This window comes from Syngnathus leptorhynchus, chromosome 1, assembly GCF_054491065.1.
Source record: "Syngnathus leptorhynchus isolate UIUO chromosome 1, UIUO_Slep, whole genome shotgun sequence".
Classification (NCBI taxonomy): Eukaryota; Metazoa; Chordata; class Actinopteri; order Syngnathiformes; family Syngnathidae; genus Syngnathus; species Syngnathus leptorhynchus.
In genome coordinates this window covers 1777735-1801886 of record NC_141195.1, presented here as the reverse complement: position 1 = coordinate 1801886, position 24152 = coordinate 1777735, and the positions used below count along the sequence as shown (strand labels likewise).

At 43.6% G+C, this 24152-nt stretch overlaps 1 protein-coding gene across 5 annotated transcripts in view; it reads right to left on the bottom strand.

Moving 5' to 3' along the window:
- LOC147061389 (SRSF protein kinase 3-like) overlaps positions 1-19644 on the bottom strand; it is a 79435-nt gene extending 59791 nt beyond the window's left edge. For 3 of the 5 annotated variants that reach the window (XR_015065904.1, XM_085910434.1, XM_085910439.1), the window contains exons 1-6: positions 19089-19644; positions 17231-17314; positions 10953-11049; positions 399-1462; positions 186-294; positions 7-94 (exon numbers count right to left, since the gene is read on the bottom strand). Coding sequence is in view for 4 of the 5 variants with exons in the window: in XM_085910434.1 (XP_085766560.1) it covers positions 7-94; positions 186-294; positions 399-1462; positions 10953-11049; positions 17231-17314; positions 19089-19440 (1794 nt within the window). In the remaining variant the exon portion in view is untranslated. Of the gene's footprint in view, positions 1-6; positions 95-185; positions 295-398; positions 1463-10952; positions 11050-17230; positions 17315-17427; positions 17565-19088 lie in introns of those variants that run through there. The other 2 variants (XM_085910447.1, XM_085910456.1) reach the window with 2 other exon arrangements.
- Between the last annotated feature and the right edge of the window lie 4508 nt (positions 19645-24152).

The window sequence follows — 24152 nt, the reverse complement described above, 5'->3', positions numbered from 1 at the left end:
ACTCACACATCTAAGCAGTTTGATCTCATCCAGTGCAGTCTCTGTGTAATGGGGTGCACTTTTCACCACCTTCAATGCCACAATGCGCTTCTTCCTGACAACAAACAAAGAGAAGGCACAGGCAGGTAAGAAGACATGACTCCAGGCAAAGGTAGCAAAACCATACAAACTGTACAGAAACATACTGTAGGTCCCAGCAGAGCCAGACAGTCGAGAAATGTCCCCAACCAAGTTTGCGGACCACATGGTAGCTCCCATTAAAGAGGTCCCCGATGGTGACTGGGTAATAACCACCTAGAAGACAAAGATCAGAAGTCACAAATATACTTAATCCAGCTAATGGTCATGTAAAAAGATTCCTGGGATGACCAGATAAGGTTTTATTTATAAAATTTTACCTTTGCAATAATCTGATGGGTCTTCTTGCTCTTCATCATCAGAGCCCAGAAGCTGACCATGGGGCAGTCTTAATCCCGCAGGTGGGGCCGGTGATGCCATGGCTTTGCACATTGGCACTGATGATATCACAGAACTTAAATGGTTAGCATTTGATGATGGATTTGTGTGGGACGAGCTTAATGTAGAACTAAAGGCCTCAGCTGGGCACAGGGTGTTGGTTTTGGCTGCTGTCAGACAAGATTTTGAGTTTTCAAATGTTAAATCAGTCCATGTGCTGAAATCAGATGGCCTTTCCTTCTTGACACTTGATGGTGATTGGCTAATGCTATGAGTGGGACTCTGAGAAGGGACAGGAAATAACTGGCTGTGGGCAGAAATCTGAAATGTGACAGGATGTGCATGGTTTTGAGATGGCATACAAAATGAATGATTTTGGCTGGGGCTCATAGCTGGGACAGCGTGTGACTGGCTGTCGGTGGCGTTCTGAGAGAATTCCGGGAGACTCTGAAATGTGACAAGGGGTGCCTGGCTATGGGAAGGAAGTGAATGGCTGTGGGTGGGGCTCTGACCTGGATCAGAAAGGGCCTGAGAGTGGAAGGGGCTCTGATGTGAGACAGAAAGTAAATGCCTGGTCTGAGGTGAAACAGGAAATGATGTGCAGTGGGTGGGACTCTGGGATGGGATAGGAAGTAGCTGGTTGTCGGCAGGGAACTCATGTGAAATCTGAAGTGACTGGGTGGGCCTGTGAGGTGTGACAGAAAACAGCTGGCTGAGGTGTGTCTCTGTAGGCAGCAATGCTATAGTGTCAAGAGGTAGGAGAATGACATTGTCAGGAACATCTTTAGGGCAGTGCGGACAATCTAAAGGGGTACGTGTTGAATCTGTGGTGGGTGGGTCCAGGTGGGGGAATCTTGTATCCACAGAGTGGGGGGTAACTTCTTGGACTTCAACTGTGGTGTCACTATGAGTACTGTCTAGAGGTGGGACTGTTTTGGGAGTTAAGGGTGGGACTGAGAGATCTTCCTGCGTCCAGTGCTGTGGTCTGTCACAATGGTCATCACAACTAGAAGAGACAGAAACCATGACTAAGTACACTCACTAATGAAAGGAGGCAAGGTTTCACGAAAATATTAGCGACTTAACTAGAGAATGAAGGCGAAGAAGCTGAATAAAAACTTGGGGAATGCTGCAGAATAATGTTTGAAGTTGGAATGGGTAGAATTAGTTGAAAAATGTAGAAATTAGAAGGGAAAAACAAACATTTGGAAAATTTGGCGTAAATTTCAAAATGGAAAATTTTGGATTGTCTACACTGCTTGCACTATGTGTCTTCTCTGCATCCATTGCAGCCTGGTCATCCTGGAAGAGGGACCCTCCCATCTGTGGTCTCTTCTCAAGGTTTCTCACTTCCCCTAGTCGGAGAGTTGAGTTTTTCCTTGCCCTCATGGGAGTTTAAGACCAAGGGATGGCTGAGAATATTGTCATTGTATTGTCATTTGTCTTTTTCACATGTCCTGAGTGTTGTTAGTCACCTAAATGTTGAACAGAGACTGTGATGTAACGAAGTTAAATTCTTTGTTTGGCACGCTCAAACATGGCGAATAAATTCCTCTTAAATCTTGAAGACACTTCACACTATTGTGGGTCTCGAAATAATGATTAAATGAAATAAAAATGGTAAATTAATTATGATGATGATGTTGACCCCAGAAGACCCCTTATGATGAATAAAATATATGGATGTGATTTTCCCTCGCCCGGACGCGGGTCACCGGGGCCCCTCTATGGAGCCAGGCCTGAAGGTGGGGCTCGAAGGCGAGCGCCTGGTGGCCGGGCCTTCGCTCATGGGGTCCGGTCGGACATAGCCTGAAAAGAAAACGTGGGTCCCCCTTCCAATGGGCTCACCACCTATAGGAGGGGGCAAAGGGGTCGGGTGCATAGTGAGCTGGGCGGCGGCCAAAGGCGGGGACCTTGGCGGTCCGATCCCCGGCTGCAGAGGCTGGCTCTAGGGACATGGAATGTCACCTCTCTGGCTGGAAAGGAGCCCGAACTGGTGTGTGAGGCAGAAAGGTTCCGACTAGACATAGTCGGACTTGCCTCCACACATAGATTGGGCTCTGGTACAAGCCCTCTCGAGAGGGGCTGGACTCTCTTCCACTCTGGAGTTGCCCACGGTGAGAGGCGTCGAGCAGGTGTTGGCATACTTATTGCCCCCCGGCTGGGCGCCTGCACATTGGGGTTCACCCCGGTGAGCGAGAGGGTAGCCTCCCTCCACCTTCAGGTGGGGGGACGGGTCCTGACTGTTGTTTGTGTCTATGCACCGAATGGCAGCTCAGAGTACCCACCATTCTTAGAGTCCCTGGAGGAAGTGCTGGAGAGCGCTCCTTCTGGGGACTCCATCGTTCTACTGGGTGACTTCAATGCTCACGTGGGCAATGACAGTGAGACCTGGAAGGGCGTGATTGGGAGGAACGGCACCCCCGATCTGAACCAGAGCGGTGTTCTATTACAGTAATCCCTCCTACTTCGCGGGGGTTACGTTCCAGACCCACCCGCGAAATGGGAATTTCCGCGAAATAGAAACTAGATTTTTTTTAGCTATTCTTGGAAGATATTCTATTTTTATCGCTGACATCAACCAGCTCGCTGCTAGGGGACTTTCATATCAATGGACTGTGCGCTCCGCATTCATGCCTTAGCGACGAGACTAACAGTGTATTGCTATGTCCAGATGAAGGCCACCGCCGGTGGAGAGTGTTATATCTTTACTATTTTCCAGGTTCTGATGTAGCAAGCATGGTTCGGACAACGACGTGATGGATACTGCTTTATTCCTTTCATCACAGTCAGTTCACTGGCCGTACATCGCAACACTGAACGTCCCCGAAGCTCCCCCTCCCACATCCGGGGTTTTCCCACTACGGAACATGAGTTAGTCCAAAATATACAACAGAGAGAACGCCCTGAAGTCACATGTGACGATAAAGTATACTGTACTGACTCTTTAATTTATTCATTTCAAAACAAGAAAACGACTTTTAAACATAAGCTATCATTATTAAAGGAAAATGAAGAAACTCAAGTGGCCGCGAAACCTCGTGAAATGATGAAATTTCTGCGATAAAATCATTAATTTATTTTTGAAAACCCGCGATACAGCGAAGCCGCGATAGTTGAAGCCGCGAAGTAGGAGGGATTACTGTATTGGACTTCTGTGCTCGACACGGATTTTCTGTAATGAACACCATGTTCAAGCATAAGGGTGTCCATGTGTGCACTTGGCACCAGGACACCCTAGGCCGCAGTTCGTTGATCGACCTTGTAGTCGTGTCATTGGATTTGCGGCCGCATGTTTTGGACACTCGGGTGAAGAGAGGGGCGGAGCTGTCAACTGATCACCACCTGGTGGTGGGTTGGCTCCGATGGTGGGGGAAGATGCCGGTCCGACCTGGCAGACCCAAATGCTTTGTGAGGGTCTGCTGGGAACGTCTGGCAGAATCCCCTGTCAGGAAGAGCTTCAACTCCCACCTCCGGCAGAGCTTTTCCCACGTCCCGGGGGAGGCGGGGGACATTGAGTCCGAGTGGACCTTGTTCCGCGCCTCCATTGTTGAGGCAGCCAACCGGAGCTGTGGCCGTAAGGTTGTTGGTGCCTGTCGTGGCGGCAATCCCCGAACCCCCTGGTGGACACCGGCAGTAAGGGATGCCGTCAAGCTGAAGAAGGAGTCCTATAGGGCCGTTTTGGCCTGCGGGACTCCGGAGGCAGCTGACAGGTACCGGAGGGCCAAGCAGAACGCGGCTTCAGCGGTTGCTGAGGCAAAAACCCGGGCGTGGGAGGATTTTGGCGAGGCCATGGAGAATGACTTCCGGACGGCTTCGAGGAAATTCTGGACCATCATCCGGCGTCTCAGGAGGGGGAAGCAGTGCACGGTCAACACTGTTTACAGTGGAGATGGTGTGCTGCTGACCTCGACTCGGGATGTCGTGAGTCGGTGGGGGGAATACTTCGAAGACCTCCTCAATTCCCCCGACACGCCTTCCATTGTGAAAGCAGGGCCTGAGGACTCTGAGGCGGACTCTCCAATCTCAGAGGTCGAAGTCACTGAGGTAGTTAAAAAACTCCTTAGTGGCAAGGCCCCGGGGGTGGATGAGATCCGCCCGGAGTTCTTAAAGGCTCTGGATGTTGTGGGGCTGTCATGGCTGACACGCCTCTACAGCATTGCGTGGACATCGGGGACGGTGCCTCTGGATTGGCAGACTGGGGTGGTGGTTCCCCTCTTTAAGAAGGGGGACCGGAGGGTTTGTTCCAATTACAGGGGAATCACACTTCTCAGCCTCCCTGGTAAGGTCTATTCAGGGGTGCTGGAGAGGAGGATCCGTCGGGAGGTCGAACCTCGGATTCAGGAGGAGCAGTGTGGCTTTCGTCCTGGCCGTGAAACAGTGGACCAGCTCTACACCCTCTGCAAGATCCTCAAGGGTGCATGGGAGTTCGCCCAACCAGTCCACATGTGTTTTGTGGACTTGGAGAAGGCGTTCGACCGTGTCCCTCGGGAGGTTCTCTGGGGGGTGCTTCGGGAGTACGGGGTGCCGAGCCAACTGATAACGGCGGTTCGGTCCCTGTATCACCGATGCCAGAGTTTGGTCCGCATTTCCGGCGGTAAGTCGGATTCATTCCCAGTGAGGGTTGGACTCCGCCAAGGCTGCCCTTTATTCACCGATTCTGTTAATAATTTTTATGGACAGAATTTCTAGGCGCAACTGAGGCGTTGAGGGGTTCCGGTTTGGCGACCTCAGCATCGCGTCTCTGCTTATTGCAGATGACGTGGTGCTGTTGGCTTCTTCAGTCCGTGATCTTCAGCTCACTGGAGCGGTTCGCAGCCGAGTGTGAAGCGGTCGGGATGAGGGTCAGCACCTCCAAATCCGAGTCCATGGTCCTCGGTCGGAAAAGGGTAGAATGCACTCTCCAGATCGGGGATGAGATCCTGCCACAAGTGGAGGAGTTCAAGTATCTTGGGGTCTTGTTCACGAGTGAGGGCAGGATGGAGCGCGAGATCGACAGGCGCATCGGTGCAGCGTCGGCAGTAATGCGGACTCTGTACCGGTCCGTCGTGGTGAAGAGAGAGCTGAGCCAAATGGCAAAGCTCGCAATTTACCGGTTGATCTACGCTCCTACCCTCACCTATGGTCACGAGCTATGGGTCGTGACCGAAAGAACGAGATCCAGAATACAAGCGGCCGAAATGAGTTTCCTCCGCAGGGTGTCCGGGCTCTCCCTTAGAGATAGGGTGAGAAGCTCGGTCATCCGGGAGAGACTCGGAGTAGAGCCGCTGCTCCTCCACGTTGAGAGGAGCCAGATGAGGTGGCTCGGGCATCTCACCAGGATGCCTCCTGGACGCCTCCCTGGGGAGGTGTTCCGGGCATGTCCCACCGGTAGGAGACCCCGGGGACGATCCAGGACGCGCTGGAGAGACTACGTCTCTCAGCTGGCCTGGGAACGCCTTGGGAGGGAGGTCTGGGAGTCCCTCCTAAAGCTGCTGCCCCCGCGACCCGACCCCGGATAAGCGTTAGAAGATGGATGGATGGATGGATGGATGGATGGATGGATGGATGGACGGATGGATGGTGTTGAATAAAATAAATTATTAAAATGATGTGTAAAAATTAAATGAATAAATAAAAAATAACGGCCAAGTGAGATTTGAACCCAAAACCCCAAAATGGCTCGTGTTGAATGTGCCATTGTCTACTAACTGAGCTAAACAGTGACCTTGAAGCGGACGAATAATGTTAAATCATGAGAAATAAAATGATTAAATGAAAAAAATGGTAAATTAATTATATTGATGTTGAATGAAATAAATTATTAAAATGATGTTTTAAAATTCATTTAATTTTCATGAAATTACATCATGAATTAATGAATAAAAAATAACGGCCAAGTGAGATTCGAACCGGGAAAAAATAGCTCATGTTGAATGTGCCATTCTCTACTAACTGAGCTAAACAGTGACTTACTATTAAAGTGGAATAATGACTCGTAGCCGCAAAGATGTTGCAGCATTTTAAATCGGGGAATGAAAAAAGAAAGAGGTGTTTATGACAATGAATAAAGACACAGCAGTCAGGTAAGCAAGGCAAGGTAACCCCTCTCTTTAGATGGAGAGGCCACCCATTGCCTTTGTTCTGCGGTTAATTTCGTGTGGAACATGAGGGAAAATCTTGCGCAATGCCGAGTTAAAACGTGCCAAGGTCTTCGATACAGTCAGGACCCAAATGCGTTGTAAACTAGGGTTCATTGTTAACATTTTACTGTTGGTTTGAGAACCACCAGCTGACTAGTATTTTGTTCAGCCTGTGCAACCTAAGTCTGTGCAATTGAATCAAAAGGGAAGAAAGTGTGAGAGGAAAGGGTGTTTTGTCAACGTTGAACTGTTGTTTCGAAAGTTGTAGTAGTTGAGAGCCATCAGCTGACGAGCCATTCGTTTAGTCAATGAAACACAACGAAGGGAGTGTGAGAAAGAGGAAGGGGTGGTGTGTGTGTGTATGTGTGTGTGTTTGTGTATGTGGTGTGTGTGTTTGTGTGTGTTGTCTGCCCTCTGTAAACAATCGTGTTTCTCAAACTATCCTATAAAATGATCAGAACTGATTAAAATTCCATCTAACACAGGGGTGGGCAATTATTTTTTCCATGGGGCCACATGAGAAACTGAAAATATTGTGGAGGGCCGGCCAAAAGGCTGAACTCAATTCTTCATATTATTAATTGCATTTCTTTATAAAAAGCAGTAAATAACATTATTTTTGACAAGCTGGTAAGAGTACATATCATAATTAAGTAATGAAAAAGTGAGTTTTCCTAGCAAAAAATGTCATTTATTCAATCAAATTTTCCCAAAACAATGGTAAACAAAATGTGAACGTTTTTTACTATCTGTGACATTTATCCAATGAACTTAGATGCAGGCAATCAGGTAATCAATATCTCTGAAGAAAAGCATGTAATTAAATAATTAAATCACTAAAACAACATAATAAAAACACACTAAACATGCAAATAAAAATAACCACACTACAATTAAAATCATGCACAACTCAACCATAAAAACATGCTTTAAAACTTCTACCTTCTTACATTTTTAAATTCTTTTTTCTTGTTCAGTGAGAGAAATCTAGTCTCTGCTGTGCTTTAACGAGTGCATCGAAGTGAGGTTGCATGTCTGAGGTGGAGATGCGAAGCACAGCTGACAGATGATCGCCAGTGAGATGTAATGCCGACTCAAATTGTAGTCTTTAAACACGGCGATCTGCTCCCCGCAAACTAAACACACGGCTTTACCTCCGACTTCAGTAAATAAATACTTAGCAGTCCAGTTTTTGTTGAAAACCCTGCATTCGGCATCTACCTTTTTTAGCAGCGGGCATTTCTGAGGGCTTAAGTCTTGTGACTTGCTAGGACAATGATCCAATCATGCGCACGTCTCGCACGCCTTGATATACGTATTGCATGTACGTGAATAAAAAACAACTTCAAAATAAAAGCAAGGCAGCTTCAGTCCATGCATCAAGTAAAATAAGAAAATATGTTTATTTTGTAATTTCCAATGAACCTTACACGGGCCAGTCAAAGTCAACCAAAGGGCCGTATGTGGCCCGCGGGCCGTACAATGCCCAGGTCTGATCTAACACCTTGGTACTGCTTACCTACGTTTCCCTTCCATATCGATCTGTAAATTTACTCGAAACATTAACAGAGCAGCCGATTTAGACATAAAATAGTCTCGTGCGTATAGCAGCTATCACTACAGCATTAGCCACCGGCAAACTCCCATGAGCCTCAGCAAAGTGTAAACAATCGCGTTAACAGAGCAGCCTATTTTGACATGAAATAGCCTCACGGGTACAACAGCTATTCAGTGACGCCCCCTGACCACGGTTGCCGTAATGCTGGTAAGCGATGCAGCCTTGTAATTTACTAGTTGTACTAAAACGTACTGAAGATTTTGGCAGAGCACTGTGTACACCCAGTATGGATCAACAAATTCATAAATTGATCCATATATAAGGCGCACTGGACTATAAGGCGCACTGTGGGCTTTTGAGAAAATTTTAGGGTTTTAGGTGCGCCTTATAGTCCGGAAAATACAGTAATCCTCCTAAAAATTTGATATCTGCCATCCCTAATTATTAACCGCGTTAGTTAGTTAGTTAGTTAGTTAGTTAGTTAGTTAGTTAGTTAGTTAGTTAGTTAGTTAGTTAGTTAGTTAGTTAGTTAGTTAGTTAGTTAGTTCCTCCTATTCCTATTGAAACATTGGGCGACAAGTTCTCTCCATTTGCTCTGGTCACTGGCGATCCTTCCTGCTCCATGTCAGCTAACTCCCATCTCTCTCAGGTCTTCCTTGGCTCAACCACGTTAAGACTGATGCTAATGGATACAAATTATAGAACAGAGCACACACACACATGCACCAACACATACCAAGAGTCGAGAAACTTTCATAATATGGCTGATTTTACTTTTGAAATACACATTATTTGCTTTTTAGAATCAGCCCTCATTTACTGACAGTTGTCAAACATATACGTGTCTGCACCATCATGCGCTCACACACATGCAACACCCTGTAAACCAGGAACAGGATGTGGTCATGAGTTTTAAGACATTTGCACACTGTGTGTGTGTGTGTGTGTGTGTGTGTGTGTGTGTGTGTGTGTGTGTGTGTGTGTGTGTGTGTGTGTGTGTGTGTGTGTGTGTGTGTGTGTGTGTGCTTCTACACTGCTCAAAAAAATTAAAGGAACTGTTTTTTTATCAGGGTATGGCATGAATTCAATTACACTTTTCTGATAAGGTTTCGGTCATGCACGTGGCAGAGGGGGTTGTTAATCACTTTCAGCTGCATTGGTGTTGATGGAATTAACAACAGGTACACTAGAGGGGCAACAATGAGATGGTCCGCAAAACAGGACTGGTTTTGCAGGTGGAGCCATTTCAAGCTGCTCCCTCTTGATCTTTTTTAACTGTTTTTCCACAAGTGTTGGCTTTAGCAAGAGTCATTATCACAACTGGAAGCATGAGGCAATTTCTTAACCCTCCCGAAGTTGCGCAGATTGTCCAACTCCTCCAGGATGACACATCCATGCGTGCTGTTACAAGAAGATTTGATGTGTCTCCCAGTACAATCTCCAGAGCATGGAGGAGATTCCAGGAGACAAGCTGCACAGGGCCGTAGACGGTCCTCATCCCATCAGCATGACCGATATCTGCTGCTTTGTGCTAGGAGGAACAGGTTGAGCACTGCCCGAGCCCTACAGAATGATCTTCAGCAGGCTACTGGTGTGAATGTTTTTGCCCAAACAGTCAGAAACAGACTTCACGAGGGTGGCCTCGGGGCACGACGTCCTGTAGTATGCCCTATATTCACCACTCAGCACCGCGGAGCTCAATTGGCATTACCCATTGAACCCTAGAATTGACAAGTCCGCCACTGGCGCCCTGTGCTTTTCATAGATGAGAGCAGGTTTACCCTGAGCACCTGTGATAGACGTGAAAGGGTCTGGAGAAGCCAAGGAGAGCGCTATGCTCCCTGCAACATCATTCAGCATGACCGGTTCGGTGGTGGTTCAGTGATAGTCTGGGGAGGCATTTCCATGGAGGGACGAACAGACCTCTACAGGCTAGAGAATGGCAGTCTGACTGCCATTAGGTATTGGGATGAAATCCTTGCACCCGTGGTCAGACCCTACGCTGGTGCGGTAGGTCCTGGGTTCCTCCTGATCCACGACGTTCCCGGCCTCATGTGGCAAGAGTGTGCAGACAGTATCTGGAGGATGAAGGAATTGACACAATTGAATGGCCCTCACGATCACCTGATCTAAACCTGATAGAACACCTTTGGGACATAATGTTTCGGTCCACCAGACGCCGCCAGGTTGCTCGTTAGACGTTGCAGGAGCTCACTGATGCCCTTAGACAGATTTGGGACGACATCCCACAAGACACCATCCGTCGTCTCATTAGGAGCATGGCGCGACGTTGTCAAGCATGCATACAAGCATGTGGGGGCTACACAAGATATTGAAAAGAGTTTTGAATTGCAGAAATTGAATTTAGGCAAAATGGACGAGCCTGCCACATCATTTTTTTACTTTAATTTTTGGGGTGTCTATATACTGAGCCCTCTGTAGGCTGAAAATTTTTATTTCCATCAAAAGATGTGGCATCTTTTTGTTCCTGAGACATTAAACTGTCCATATCAGTATAGATATCCAACTTTTTTTTCACCATTTAAATCGGATGTGTTTTCAAAGTGTTCCTTTAATTTTTTTTGAGCAGTGTATTAATGGCCGTGACTGGCTGCGGCCTGTCAATTAATCCTCTCTGAATCAGCTGGACACCAGCTAGCATAGGCTAGAAGAACGGAGGCTAGAGTCTGGACAACCTGGCTAAGCTTAGCGCAGTTCATGTTCATGCAGTGGCGAGCTGTGCATGCCACATGTGCAATGAATGCAGGGAGCACGCATCCATCTATAGATTAAGAGTCCACATGCGTCCGTCTCACCAGGTCTCCTCAGTGCGGACCCTACGTTGCTTTCTGCCTCGCCGCCTGTGTTTCTTGTTTACGCAGACAGGGGTTTCACGTGCAATCCCGGCTGATGCTGACAGACAGAGAAAAAAAAAACATGTCATCAAAAAGCCATGAACGCATAGCTTCAACATACCCTATTAAGAGTTATTCAAATAACTATAGCATAAAAACATGCTAACAAGTTTATCGAATCATCCGCGTCACTCCAAATCATTAAATCCAACAAAATCTTCATCCTCTGTGTCACTTATAAACGACTCTGCTAACCGCGGAAGTACAAGATGCAGTGCTTTGTCTTCTACGTGGCTTATCAGACTCATCCTCAGTTGCAGTTCCAATTATTCCACATGCAGTTGAGCGTGAAAACAACATTTGTGGTGATATGCTAATGTGTTAATAATTTCACATAAAAATCGCCCCTAAATATAATTCGCACCCCCAGCCAAACTATGAAAATCCTGGGACTTATAGTCCGGAAAATACCATGTACTATATACCTATAAATATTGTGTTTGTGGAGTCTGGGTTGAACAGCAAAATTCACCAATTTCTTAAGTAACTCAGGGGGCAGCCATTTTGCCACTTGCTGTTGACTGAAAATGACATTGTAGTTGCCAATCGTAGGGCACACATAGACGAACAACCATTCACACTCACAGTCGCATCCACCATGTAGCCCTGGATTTATTATTATTAGTGTGAAGGCGAAGGCCTTCACACTATTGTTATTCTACTTTATTTTTCTTCTTATTAGTGTGAAGGTGAAGACCTTCACACTATTGTTATTCCTGTCCTTTATTAGTGTGAAGGTGAAGACCTTCACACTATTGTTATTCCTGTCCTTTATTATTAGTGTGAAGGTGAAGACCTTCACACTATTGTTATTCCTGTCCTTTATTATTATTATTATTAGTGTGAAGGTGAAGACCTTCACACTATTGTTATTCCTGTCCTTTATTATTATTATTAGTGTGAAGGTGAAGACCTTCACACTATTGTTATTCCTGTCCTTTATTATTATTATTATTATTATTATTATTATTATTTTACTTATTCTGCCTACTTTTTCGGCGTTTAACTACTTTCACATACTTCAACCGATTCACTCCGTTCCACTTTTCACTTATTCCAAATATTCATGACACGGCTGTTCACATTTTCTTCATTCAAAAAAATTTCCGTTTTCACAAAATTCACAAATTTCCGGCAATTTTTCCCCATTCATTCTTAATGGCAGATTCAACATTTCACATTTACGTTGTTCCAGTTTGAAATTCACATAATTCAACCCATTCAAATCACATTGGGGACATTCCCAAACTTGGCAAATTCAAAATTTTCACATATTCACGTTTCAAAATTTCACAAAATTTCACAAAATTCCACAAAATTCCACAAAATTTCCTTTTTCACTTCTAATTTCAACATACTTCAACCGATTCAACTCGTTCCAACTTTCAACTGTTCATCTTTTCCCTACCTATTCCACACCTTCCCATTCAGCAAAAATTTCACATTTTTCAAATTTGAAATTCAACCAAATTCTGCAAAATTCTCGTTTTTCACCTCTAGTTTCCACATTTTTCAACCGATTCAACCCATTCCACTTTTCAACTCTTCATATTCTTCCTACCTATTCCCCAAATTCCCACTTAACAAAAATTCCACATTTTTCAAATTTGAAATTCAACCAAAATTTCCTTTTTCCACTCTAATTTCAACATTCTTCAACCGATTCAACCCATTCCAATTGTATTCACTATGTTCAACTTATGCATTTTCGCTAACTTTTTCAATTTTTGTCCGATTCAACCCGTTTCAACATTTATCTCCGAGAGTGACAACTAGACGGCCGTATATTTCGTTTCGTTCCAAATTTCAAAACTTTTTGGCGCAATTTTTTTTTAAAATTCTCATTCATTCTCAATGGGGATTTATCATTTGCTCTAACTTCTACATTTTTCAACCGATTCAACCCATTCCAACTTTCAACTCTTCATATTCTTCCTGCCTATTCCCCAAATTCAAACTTACCATAAATTCCACATTTTGAAATTTGAAATTCAACCAAATTTTCCAAAATTTCCCTTTTCCACTCTAATTTCTACATTTTTCAACCGATTCAACTCGTTTCAACTTTCAACTCTTCATATTCTTCCTCCCTATTCCCCAAATTCACACTTACCATAAATTCCACATTTTCAAATTTGAAATTCAACCAAAATTTCCTTTTTCCACTCTAACTTCTACATTTTTCAACCGATTCAACCCATTCCAACTTTCAACTCTTCATATTCTTCCTCCCTATTCCCCAAATTTACACTTACCATAAATTCCACATTTTCAAATTTGAAATTCAACCAAATTTTCCGAAATTTCCCTTTTCCACTCTAATTTCGACATTTTTCAACCGATTCGACTCGTTTCAACATCATTCTTCGGCATTCCCCGAGTATTTATTCAACTTCTTCACCTTCACACGCAATTTCCTCAGGAATTGCAAATTCTAGTTATTATTTTACTTATTCTGCCTGTTTTTTCGGCGCTTAACTACTTCCACATACTTCAACCAATTCACTCCGTTCCACTTTTCACTTATTCCAAATATTCAGGAATCGCGCGCTCACATTTTATACATTCAAAAAATTTTCCGTTTTCACAAAATTCACAAATTTACGGCAATTTTTTCCCCATTCATTCTTAATGGCAGATTCAACATTTCACATTTACGTTGTTCCAGTTTGAAATTCACATAATTCAACACATTCAAATCACATTGGGGACATTCCCAAACTTGGCAAATTAAAAAATTTCACGTTTTCACGTTTCAAATTTTCACAAAATTTCACAAAATTTCACAAAATTTCCTTTTTCACTTCTAATTTCAACATACTTCAACCGATTCAACTCGTTCCAACTTTCAACTGTTCATCTTTTCCCTACCTATTCCACACCTTCCCATTCAGCAAAAATTTCACATTTTTCAAATTTGAAATTCAACCAAATTCTGCAAAATTCTCGTTTTTCACCTCTAGTTTCCACATTTTTCAACCGATTCAACCCATTCCACTTTTCAACTCTTCATATTCTTCCTACCTATTCCCCAAATTCCCACTTAACAAAAATTCCACATTTTTCAAATTTGAAATTCAACCAAAATTTCCTTTTTCCACTCTAATTTCAACATTCTTCAACCGATTCAACCCATTCCAATTGTATTCACTTTGTTCAACTTATGCATTTTCGCTAACTTTTTCAATTTTTGTCCGATTCAACCCGTTTCAACATTTAACTCCGAAAGTGACAACTAGACAGCCGTATATTTCGTTTCGTTCCAAATTTCAAAACTTTTTGGCGCAATTTTTTTTAGAAATTCCCATTCATTCTCAATGGGGATTTATCATTTGCTCTAACTTCTACATTTTTCAACCGATTCAACCCATTCCAACTTTCAACTCTTCATATTCTTCCTCCCTATTCCCCAAATTCACACTTACCATAAATTCCACATTTTCAAATTTGAAATTCAACCAAATTTTCCGAAATTTCCTTTTTCCACTCTAATTTCTACATTTTTCAACCGATTCAACTCGTTTCAACTTTCAACTCTTCATATTCTTCCTCCCTATTCCCCAAATTCACACTTACCATAAATTCCACATTTTCAAATTTGAAATTCAACCAAATTTTCCGAAATTTCCTTTTTCCACTCTAATTTCGACATTTTTCAACCGATTCGACTCGTTTCAACATCATTCTTCGGCATTCCCCGAGTATTTATTCAACTTCTTCACCTTCACACGCAATTTCCTCAGGAATTGCACATTCTAGTTATTATCCTACTTTATTCCTCCCACTTTTTTGACACTTAACTACTCCCACATGCTTTAACCGATTCACCCCATTCCAACTTTCACACGTTCCAAAAATTCACGGCATGACTGCTAGTATTTCATTTGTTCATAACATTTACCGTTTTTGCATAATTAGCAAATTTGTGCCTTAAAATCCCCCATTCATTCTTAATGGCGCATTAGACACGAGCGACGTTCAGGAGTGAGTTCAAATTTTGACATCTGACAACTTTTTTCATGATTTCTTTCCTTAACTCGTTTATTTAACTCTTTTATTTTTTATTTGGTTATTTTCCATTCATTCATTTAGTTATTCATTTAATTTTAAGTTAAAAACATCATTTTACCGTTTTGGCATTTACCATTTATTTCTTGTTTAATATCATCATTCCACCTCAGCAACACTAAGCCGCTGTTTAGCTCAGTAAGAAGAGACTGGAAATTGGAGCACGAGCGCTGTTCCCGTGCGAGTTCGAATCCCGCTTGACCAATATTTTTTTTTCATTCATTCAATTTTAACACATCACTTTAATAATTATTTTCATCATCATCATTAATTTACCATTTTTATTTTATTTAATCATCATCAATTTACCATTTTTATGTCATTTAATCATCATTTCGAGTCCCACAATAGTGTGAAGTGCCTTCGCCTTCACACGCAATTTCTCCAGAAATTGCCAATTCTAGTTACCATTACTATTATTATTTACGCCTCTTACACAGTTACGAGCCCCCCCCCCCCCCCCCCCCACACACATAAATGGTACTCTATTAACGAAAATAAATAAAAATTCTAAAACGCAAAATCAAGAAAAGATTGCGAGCTGCGGGCTGTAAGAAGGGGTGCGCTTTGCCCCACAGCAGTGGACGAGTACTAACGTATTTCCCGGACTATAAAACGCACCTAAAACCCTAAAATTTTCTCAAAAGCTGACAGTGCGCCTTTTAGTCCGGTGCGCGTTATATATGGATCAATTGATGAATTTGTTGATTCATCCTGGTTGTACACAGTGCTCTGCCAAATTGTTTCAGTACATTTTAGTACTACTAGTAAATTACAAAGTCGCATCGCTTCCCAGCATTACGGCAACCGTGGTCAGGGGGCGTCACTGAATAGCTGTTGTACCCGTGAGGCTATTTCATTTCAAAATAGGCTGCTCCGTTAATGTTTCGAAAAAATTTACGGATCGATATGGAAGGGAAACATATGTAAGCAGTACCAATGTGTTAGATCGAACTTTAGTCAGTTCCGATCATTTTATAGGAGCTCGTTAGACAAACGCGATTGTTTACACTTTGCTGAGGTTCATGGGAGTCTGCGAGCTGAGGCTCATGGGAGTTTGCAGGTGGCTAATGCTTTAGTAATAGCTGCTATACGCACGAGGCTATTTCATGTCAAAATAGGCTGGTCTGTTAATGTTTTGAGTAAATCTAGAGATCAATATGGAAGGGAAACATAGGTATGCAGTACCAATGCGTTAGATCGATTGTTAGATTTTATAGGAGATAGTTTGAGAAACGCGATTGTTTACAGAGGGCTCATTGGTTATTGGCTAGTGGACGCATACCGCAACACTAGTCAACCTCAGTTTGTTGCAGTATAGCTTCTATTTTATGCGCCTTATATATGGACAAAGTTTTAAAGTGGGCCATTCATTGAAGGTGCCCCTTATAATCCGGTGCGCTTTATAGTCCGGAAAATACGGTACATTCTTTATCTTAAAATGGCTTCCTTTAATTAGAATCCCATGGTGGATTTCATTTTTGGTGGATTTGTGTGACTTTAAGCTCTTTGTTTTTGTTCTAAAAAACAAAGGTTGGTGGCCTCGACTTTGTTGCTTCTTTGTTATCTTCTACTTCGTCATCTTTTCTGTTGTCATCTACTTCGTTGTGTCATCATCTACTACTCTGTTCTTATAAGAGTATGAAGATGAACCAGCCAGAAGTAGCCATGGCAACTTACTTTGAAGAATAACACCAATAAGGAACACCATAAACCACTAGGACTGTACCTTTGACTGAAGATGTCAGATTACAGTTCAGGTAAAACAAATTCTAACAAAAACAATAGCATAGTTATTTGCTAATGTTTCACCATCCTTGTCCTGCAGTCGGCGACTAAACGCTCCCCTCCCCCGGATCGAAAATGTTCACTCTTTGCTACACTGATAGCCCCTCAAAAAAATCTGCTAAACAGCAACGCCGTGAAAGGTGAACCGCAATATACCAAGGAAACACACAACAAGTGACATCAATGAGTGCCAAATGAACGTGTATTTTTGTGGTCGTGGAGCTGTTAAGCACTTAGCATGTTGACCTGCTCATGACCACATTAAATGCATGAGTGAATGAACATTGAATTATGAAACCAACACCCAATCCATAATACTTTACCTATGAGCATTGTGGAACCCAAGCTATCCTCGAACTTTGTAAGCTCAACAGACTTGAGAGACAGTCCGGCTTCTCTGGTGGTTCCTAGCGGCACAGGGTAAGAACTGGGTCAGGGTCTGAGCTGGTGAGTGAGGTGCGCTGTCAGAGCAGCTGACGCTCTATTCTCAGCCTGTCAGAACTTTCCCTCTTTAACTCACGGCGTGCCGTGGTGAACAGAGCATCTTTCCGCACTGCCGGCTCAGTGGTTTGTTTGTTCCATAACTTCTTGGGTTATTCTTGGTGTGCTGCTTTTGAAGAGATTGATCACTGCTGAGAACAGCTGCTGACACCAAACACTTTGGCACAACACCAGCTTGCTTGACACATGCGCACTGGCCACCTCGCGAGCGAGCAAGCGAGAGCAAGAGCGAGAGAGCGAGAGAATGATATGTAAACAGGAAATACATGCACGTTAGTGTAATTTGACCTCAAAACTGTTTAGCATTAATACTTAATACATCTTTATTGATGGTCCAAGTAAAACAAGACAAAATAAAAACCACGAGTTTGAGACAACAGACAGTACTCAAAAAGCTCATCACACAGGAATAAGCACGCTAAAGTGCAATTCTTGGTTTAAAAAGCATGCAATTATGTAGCCAATATTTTCAGAACATTCAAGTATACTTAAGATCACTCAAAGTAGGATCATTTAGCGACGTTTTAATTCCATTGTTGGGTCTGTTAATTCTAAACATGAATTTACAAAAAGTTACAAAGTTATAAATAATATTTAGCAGGATTTAAAAGGTGGTAAAATCAAACATAAGACTTGCACTCTCCCACCAAGAATATTTTACAGTTTTTACAGATTTTTTTGACGCAGACGTCAACTCAAAATCGACATTTTCAAACTGTTAACGCAGAATGCTGAACACATGCCACAGTGATCATAATGACAAATTTTGTTTGCAAAATGCCAAAACATTTAAAATATGGAACAATGTCATTGTTAACGCAGAGTGCTAAACACATGCCACAGTGATCATAATGACACATTTTGTTTGCAAAAGCCAATACCTGTGCGAAAACATTTAAAATATATAACATTGTCATTGTAACTTATGACTGTACGTAGCTTACATGCCAGTGCCGTTTTTTCAGACTGTGGCTGACCAATAAAATATTCACACAGAGAATACATGGAAATAAAAATGAAAAACATTACTGTGTGAGAAATTCGGAAAATGAAAACACAAGTCTTTGACAGTGTTAGGGTTGACAAATTATTTTGATCATATGTTGGAATGTTGACTGGACTTATTAACTTTGTTAAAACCTTCCACCTCATTGAAACTTTCCACATTCAGTTTGTTGGATTTGGTCTGAAATGTGGGACGCACGCTATCCGCGCCTCAAGCCATAGCCAATCAGCTCTTATACAATTCACTCACTGCATGGTCGTTGTCTTTCTTTAGGTTTAGGAAAAGAATAAGACACCAAAACACAAATTAGACTTACAGAGGTTGGTTTGTACCTAACATTTTTACAAAGTCACAGTTTGAGTTATTTTCACCTTATTTTTCTTCATTTGATTGATTGATGTATAGTTTACATGTTTGAAACAAATTTACTCATTCATTCATTCCTGTCCCCTTTTACACACTCTCCATCTTACTGTGCTTCTCTCTGTTTTCTTTCAGCCGATAAGTATAGTCGGTTGTTTTGTCTACAAGTTGCATTTTCTTTTCTTTCCTCTAACTGTTTTTTTTTTAAATAACATTCCATTTGTTATGATTCCATTGGCGACAATAAAGGTCAATAAAGGATCATTTTTTTGGTTCTTTTATCACAAACAAGGTATTTTAGGTTGCATTACCTGACATCTTCCCCCACCATCGGAGCCAACCCACCACCAGGTGGTGATCAGTTGACAGCTCCGCCCCTCTCTTCACCCGAGTGTCCCAAACATGCGGCCGCAAATCCGATGACACGACTACAAAGTCGATCATCGAACTGCGGCCTAGGGTGTCCTGGTGCCAAGTGCACACATGGACACCCTTATGCTTGAACAAGGTGTTCATTATAGAAAATCCGTGTTGAGCACAGAAGTCCAACAATAGAACACCGCTCGGGTTCAGATCAGCGGGGCCGTTCCTCCAAATCACGCCCTTCCAGGTCTCACTGTCATTGCCCACGTGAGCATTGAAGTCACCCAGTAGAACAGACATGTCCAAGGTCCGGCCCGCGGGCCAATTGCGGCCCGTGGTCAAATTTCATCAGGCCCGCAGCCTCTGTGATAAAATCTTTAGTATGTGGCCCGCCGGCATTGTTGACCAGCGCTTTAATACACACGTACCAAAGCTATTTTATATTTATGCCGCAGAAATGTAATCTCGCGCGACCCGGCGTGATTTCACAGCGAGAACATGACTCCAGCTGTCCTGCTATGCGGAGCATGCGCAAGTCAAATGCGGAAATAAACCCGTTGTAAAAAGGGTACGCGCGAACCGGCTGCGTGAACCCTGTGTGAACCCTGTGTGAAATGTTCATGAGGCAAAAATAATTTTAAACTCATGTAAATTTAAGGTATTTCATACAGTTTGTTCAATGTTATCGTATTTTATGTATTACTTATAACTCCTGTTTAAAATGTTTATGAGGCGAAAATAATTTTAAACTCATGTAAATTTAAGGTATTTCATACAGCTTGTTCAATGTTATCGTATTTTATGTATTACTTATAACTCCTGTTTAAAATGTTCATGAGGCGAAAATAATTTTAAACTCATGTAAATTTAAGGTATTTCATACAGTTTGTTCAATGTTATAGGACTCTTCAGATATGAATGAAAGGCAGAATTTGTGTTTTTAGAGTTGTTCACATCTGCCTGAGTGGCTTATATTTGGTTATTTTGTCATTTAAAAAATAAAGACAATTGGGAGAATGAAATTTGTTTTATAACAGTGTTTATTTGGATGAAATTGTAGTTAAAAAAATGTCCAAAAAAACTACTGGCCCCTGGGCCCCTTCACTTTATCAAATCTGGCCCTCCTTGCAAAAAGTTTGGACACCCCTGCTGTAGACAGTCACTGCTGCCCGGACCTGAAGTATGTGACTATTAAATGCAGGCCCTTTTACCTCCCTCGTGAATTTACTGTAGTCATGACGACTATTGTCTACATACCCCTGGAGGCTAATGCTAAGCTAGCTATTTGATTATTACATGGCAGTATTAGCAGCCAACTGAGCAGATATCCTGACGCAGTCCACATCATAGCAGGGGACTTTAATCATGCAGACTTGAAAGCAGCACTCCCTAGATTCCACCAGCATGTTAAATGTGCCGCTAGAGGAGTTAACACTGGAGAAGGTCTACTCCAACATCAAGCTAGGCCACAGGGCAAAACAGCTACCTCACCTGGGCCAGTCTGACCATGTCACTGCTATTATTCCCTGCATATCCCACCATCAGAAAATCAGCTCCTGTCAGCCCTGGATGACCCAGGAGGTCCTTCGGCTGCTGGAGGAGAGGGACACCGCCCTGTCCCTCAGGTCTGAGGACGGGGCTCTCTACAGCACAGCCAAAGCCAACTTGAGAAGAGGCATCAGATAGACCCAGCTTGACTACAAGAGGAGGATTGAGGTTCACCTGGACAGCAACAACAGCAAGCACGTGTGGCAAGGAGTCCAGCATCTCACCAACTACAGGACCACCATCAGAGCTGCTGAAGGGGACGCCTCACTAACAGAGGACCATAACACTTTCTTTGCCCGGCTCAAGTCTGAGCCACCTGAAGCGGCCAGATCACATCCCACATTCTGCAGCAGCTTCACCCTCACAGTGAAGGAACACGAGGTGAGGGGCACGCTGCGGACCATCAACCCGAGTAAGGCTGCAACCAGTCCCTTACGGAGTCTACTGTTCCATCCTGTTTAAAATCCTCCACTATTCTCCCCCTGCCCAAGAAACGCCACAATACCAGCCTTAATGACTACCGGCCAGTCGCACTCACCCTGGTGGTGAAGTGCTTTGAAAAGCTGGTCCGGGGTCACATCACATCACTCCTGCTCTTCGTGGACTTCAGCTCGGCTTTTAACACCATCCTCCCCCAAAGACTGGTGGACATACTGGGGGACCTGGGACTTCCACACAACACCTGCATGGGGATTAGGAGCTTCTTGACGGGTCACAGCCAGAGGGTGAGAGTGGCCCGTCATACATCCACACCTCTCAGCCTTGGTACCGGCTCCCCACAGGGCTGCGTACTGAGCCCACTGCTCTACACGCTCTACACACACACATGCACCCCCGCCCACCGCAGCAACACCATCGTGAAGTTTGTGGATGACACCACCGTGGTGGTGCAGCTATCGGAGTGGTGCGGAGAGAACAATCTGCTCCTAAACATGGCTAAAACCCAATAACTGGTCATTGACTTTAGGAGAAAAAAAAAAAAACGGACATTCCACCACTTATCATCAACGGGGTCTGTGTGGAGAGGAAGTCCTCCTTCCGCTACCTGGGAGTTCACATCGAGGAGGACTTCACCTGGAGCATGAACACCTCTGAGCTGCTAAAAAAGGCCCAGCAGAAACTCTACTTCCTAAGGGTGCTCAGGAGGTACAGCATTACACAAAGACTGCTGGTATCCTATCGGTGCTCCATAGAGAGCATTCTAACATATTGTATATGTGTTTGGTACACCAGCTGCACTGCAGCTCAGAGGAAAAAGCTCCAAGGGGTCATCAACACAGCACAGAAGATCGTTGGCTGCCCTCTCCCCACACTGGAAGGCCTACACAGAACCGTCTGTCTCAAAAAAACACAGAACATTCTGAAGGACACTTCCCACCCTGGCCACACCCTTTTTGAACTGTTGCCATCAGGCAGACACTACAGACCAATTAGATCAAGGACTAGCAGATTCGCCAACAGCTTTTACCCTACAGCGTAGTCACACTTAATGCCGCTAAAAAAAAAATGGTAATCTACATGTTAAAGGGAAATGTGCTTTCAGCAGTTTGCAAACATATTTTTTTAGGTTGTGTTAAACTTATAATCATACCAATATAATATCTAGTATTGGAGTGCTCGTGTGGATTGGTGGGGGTGAGGAATGTGCAGGCACACTGGATGAACTTGTCTTCTTTGAAGTGTTGTGGAACAGGCCCAGGAAGGGAGTACCAGACGAAGGGAGTACGGGACGAAGGGAGTACCGGACGATGACACCTCAAGGTCGGTGAGGAACGAGAACAAAGAACAACACCACGTCCAGGTAGTTGGGCTTCGAGAGGAAAAAAAACAACCGCCTGACCAGAGTGATGACACCTCGACGGGGAGGAGATGGCCATCGACCAATCATCACACAATGTTTTGCATGTTTTAGTATTCATATTGTGTTTCTTTAAAACTGGGCAACCTGGAAGAATGTGTCGTCTTTTGGTGGTCACAAAAATGCACGAGTTTTAGTGTGAGGCACCCGGGACCCAGGCCTGTATTAGTGCGCTTTGTGAGGAATAAACAATTGGTAAATTTGGTCTGATTGATCTACTGGTCTTCTCTTTGACAGAACGAACTCGCAAAATTGTTAGGTGCGCCAGTGTGTGGATTAGGACATAGCAACTTGTGTTAAGTGTTGATCGCAATTTGGAGTCAGATCAATAGCTAAAATCCGTAAACTAACAATGTTTAACATGTCTATATTTTAACTGTGCAATATGGGGGTGTGCAATTTGATGTCTTTTTTTAACAAAAAGCAGTCCTTCGCGGTCCTGTCTGCGTGTTACGACCTTGTCGGATTATTTCTTGTCTCTCGTCGTTCCTGTCTTTCCGTTTTTGCCTCGGTCGTTTTCTGTTTGCCATCCCTGTCGGTTGGTCCGTTATGTTAGTTTGTCAGTTCTGTTGGTCTTGTTCCCGTTCCAACTACCTTTTCCCTTCAATAAACCCTGGTCCAAGCTGCATTTGGTTGCCCTGCTCCATACCAATTCTGACATTAAATCAAGAATCCCAGACTGAACCCAATGAATAAAATTATCTACAGTCTCAAATTACTTTATAGACATGCTCACTGCGCCCTCATCACTGCGCCCTGCTCATTGCGCCCTGCTCACTGCGACCTGCTCACTGCGCCCTGCCCGAACGATTCCCGTTGTCGACTTTGCTTGTGTTCTGACCCGACTTGCCTTGCTCGCTGCCTGCCCTGACTACTCACCTATCCTTGACCACTTTCGGATCGCCGCCTGCCTCAACGCCCTGCCTGTCTCCGAGTACGCCCTGCGCTCTTCTGCTCAGCCACACCGGCAGTCTAGTGTTCCACTTCCCCTCCCCCCTGTTCAATAAAGGTTTGTGCTGCATTTGGTCGCCCCGTCTCTGTTCTTGACAAATAATGCTTCCAAATTACAAAAGCAAAATGCAAAATCTGCAACCATAGCTGGTAAACTTGTAATGAGGTTTTTTATTTATGTAGTGTGGGATATAATGTTAAATGTTTTAATTTATAACGTGAGGTCACAGACTTTGAATGATGTTTGTATTGATAGAATATGCTTTACAAAATCTAAATATTAGAAATTAATTGCTCTAATGCATATTTCAATCAAAATGCTCAAAATGTGTAAATATTTATATATGCAAATAATTTGTCTTCATACGAGACAAAGGTTTATATCACCTTTGTGTTCGTGTTATACAATACAGAATAAATCAGCATTTAATAGTTTGGTAATCAGTCTTTAGCTGGACATCATACATGATGGTGAATGGAATGCTAATCCTATCAACTGGAGCAATACTTGGGACTGCGTAGGTGTGCGTGTGTGTGCGTGCGTGTGTGCAGTTTGAAGGATAATCGCTGTGGTGGAATCAGCCGCCGGAGATCTGGAGAACGCGCTTACGAAGTTCAGACGTCAGATGCTTGTTTGTAAGTGTGTGGGTGTGGG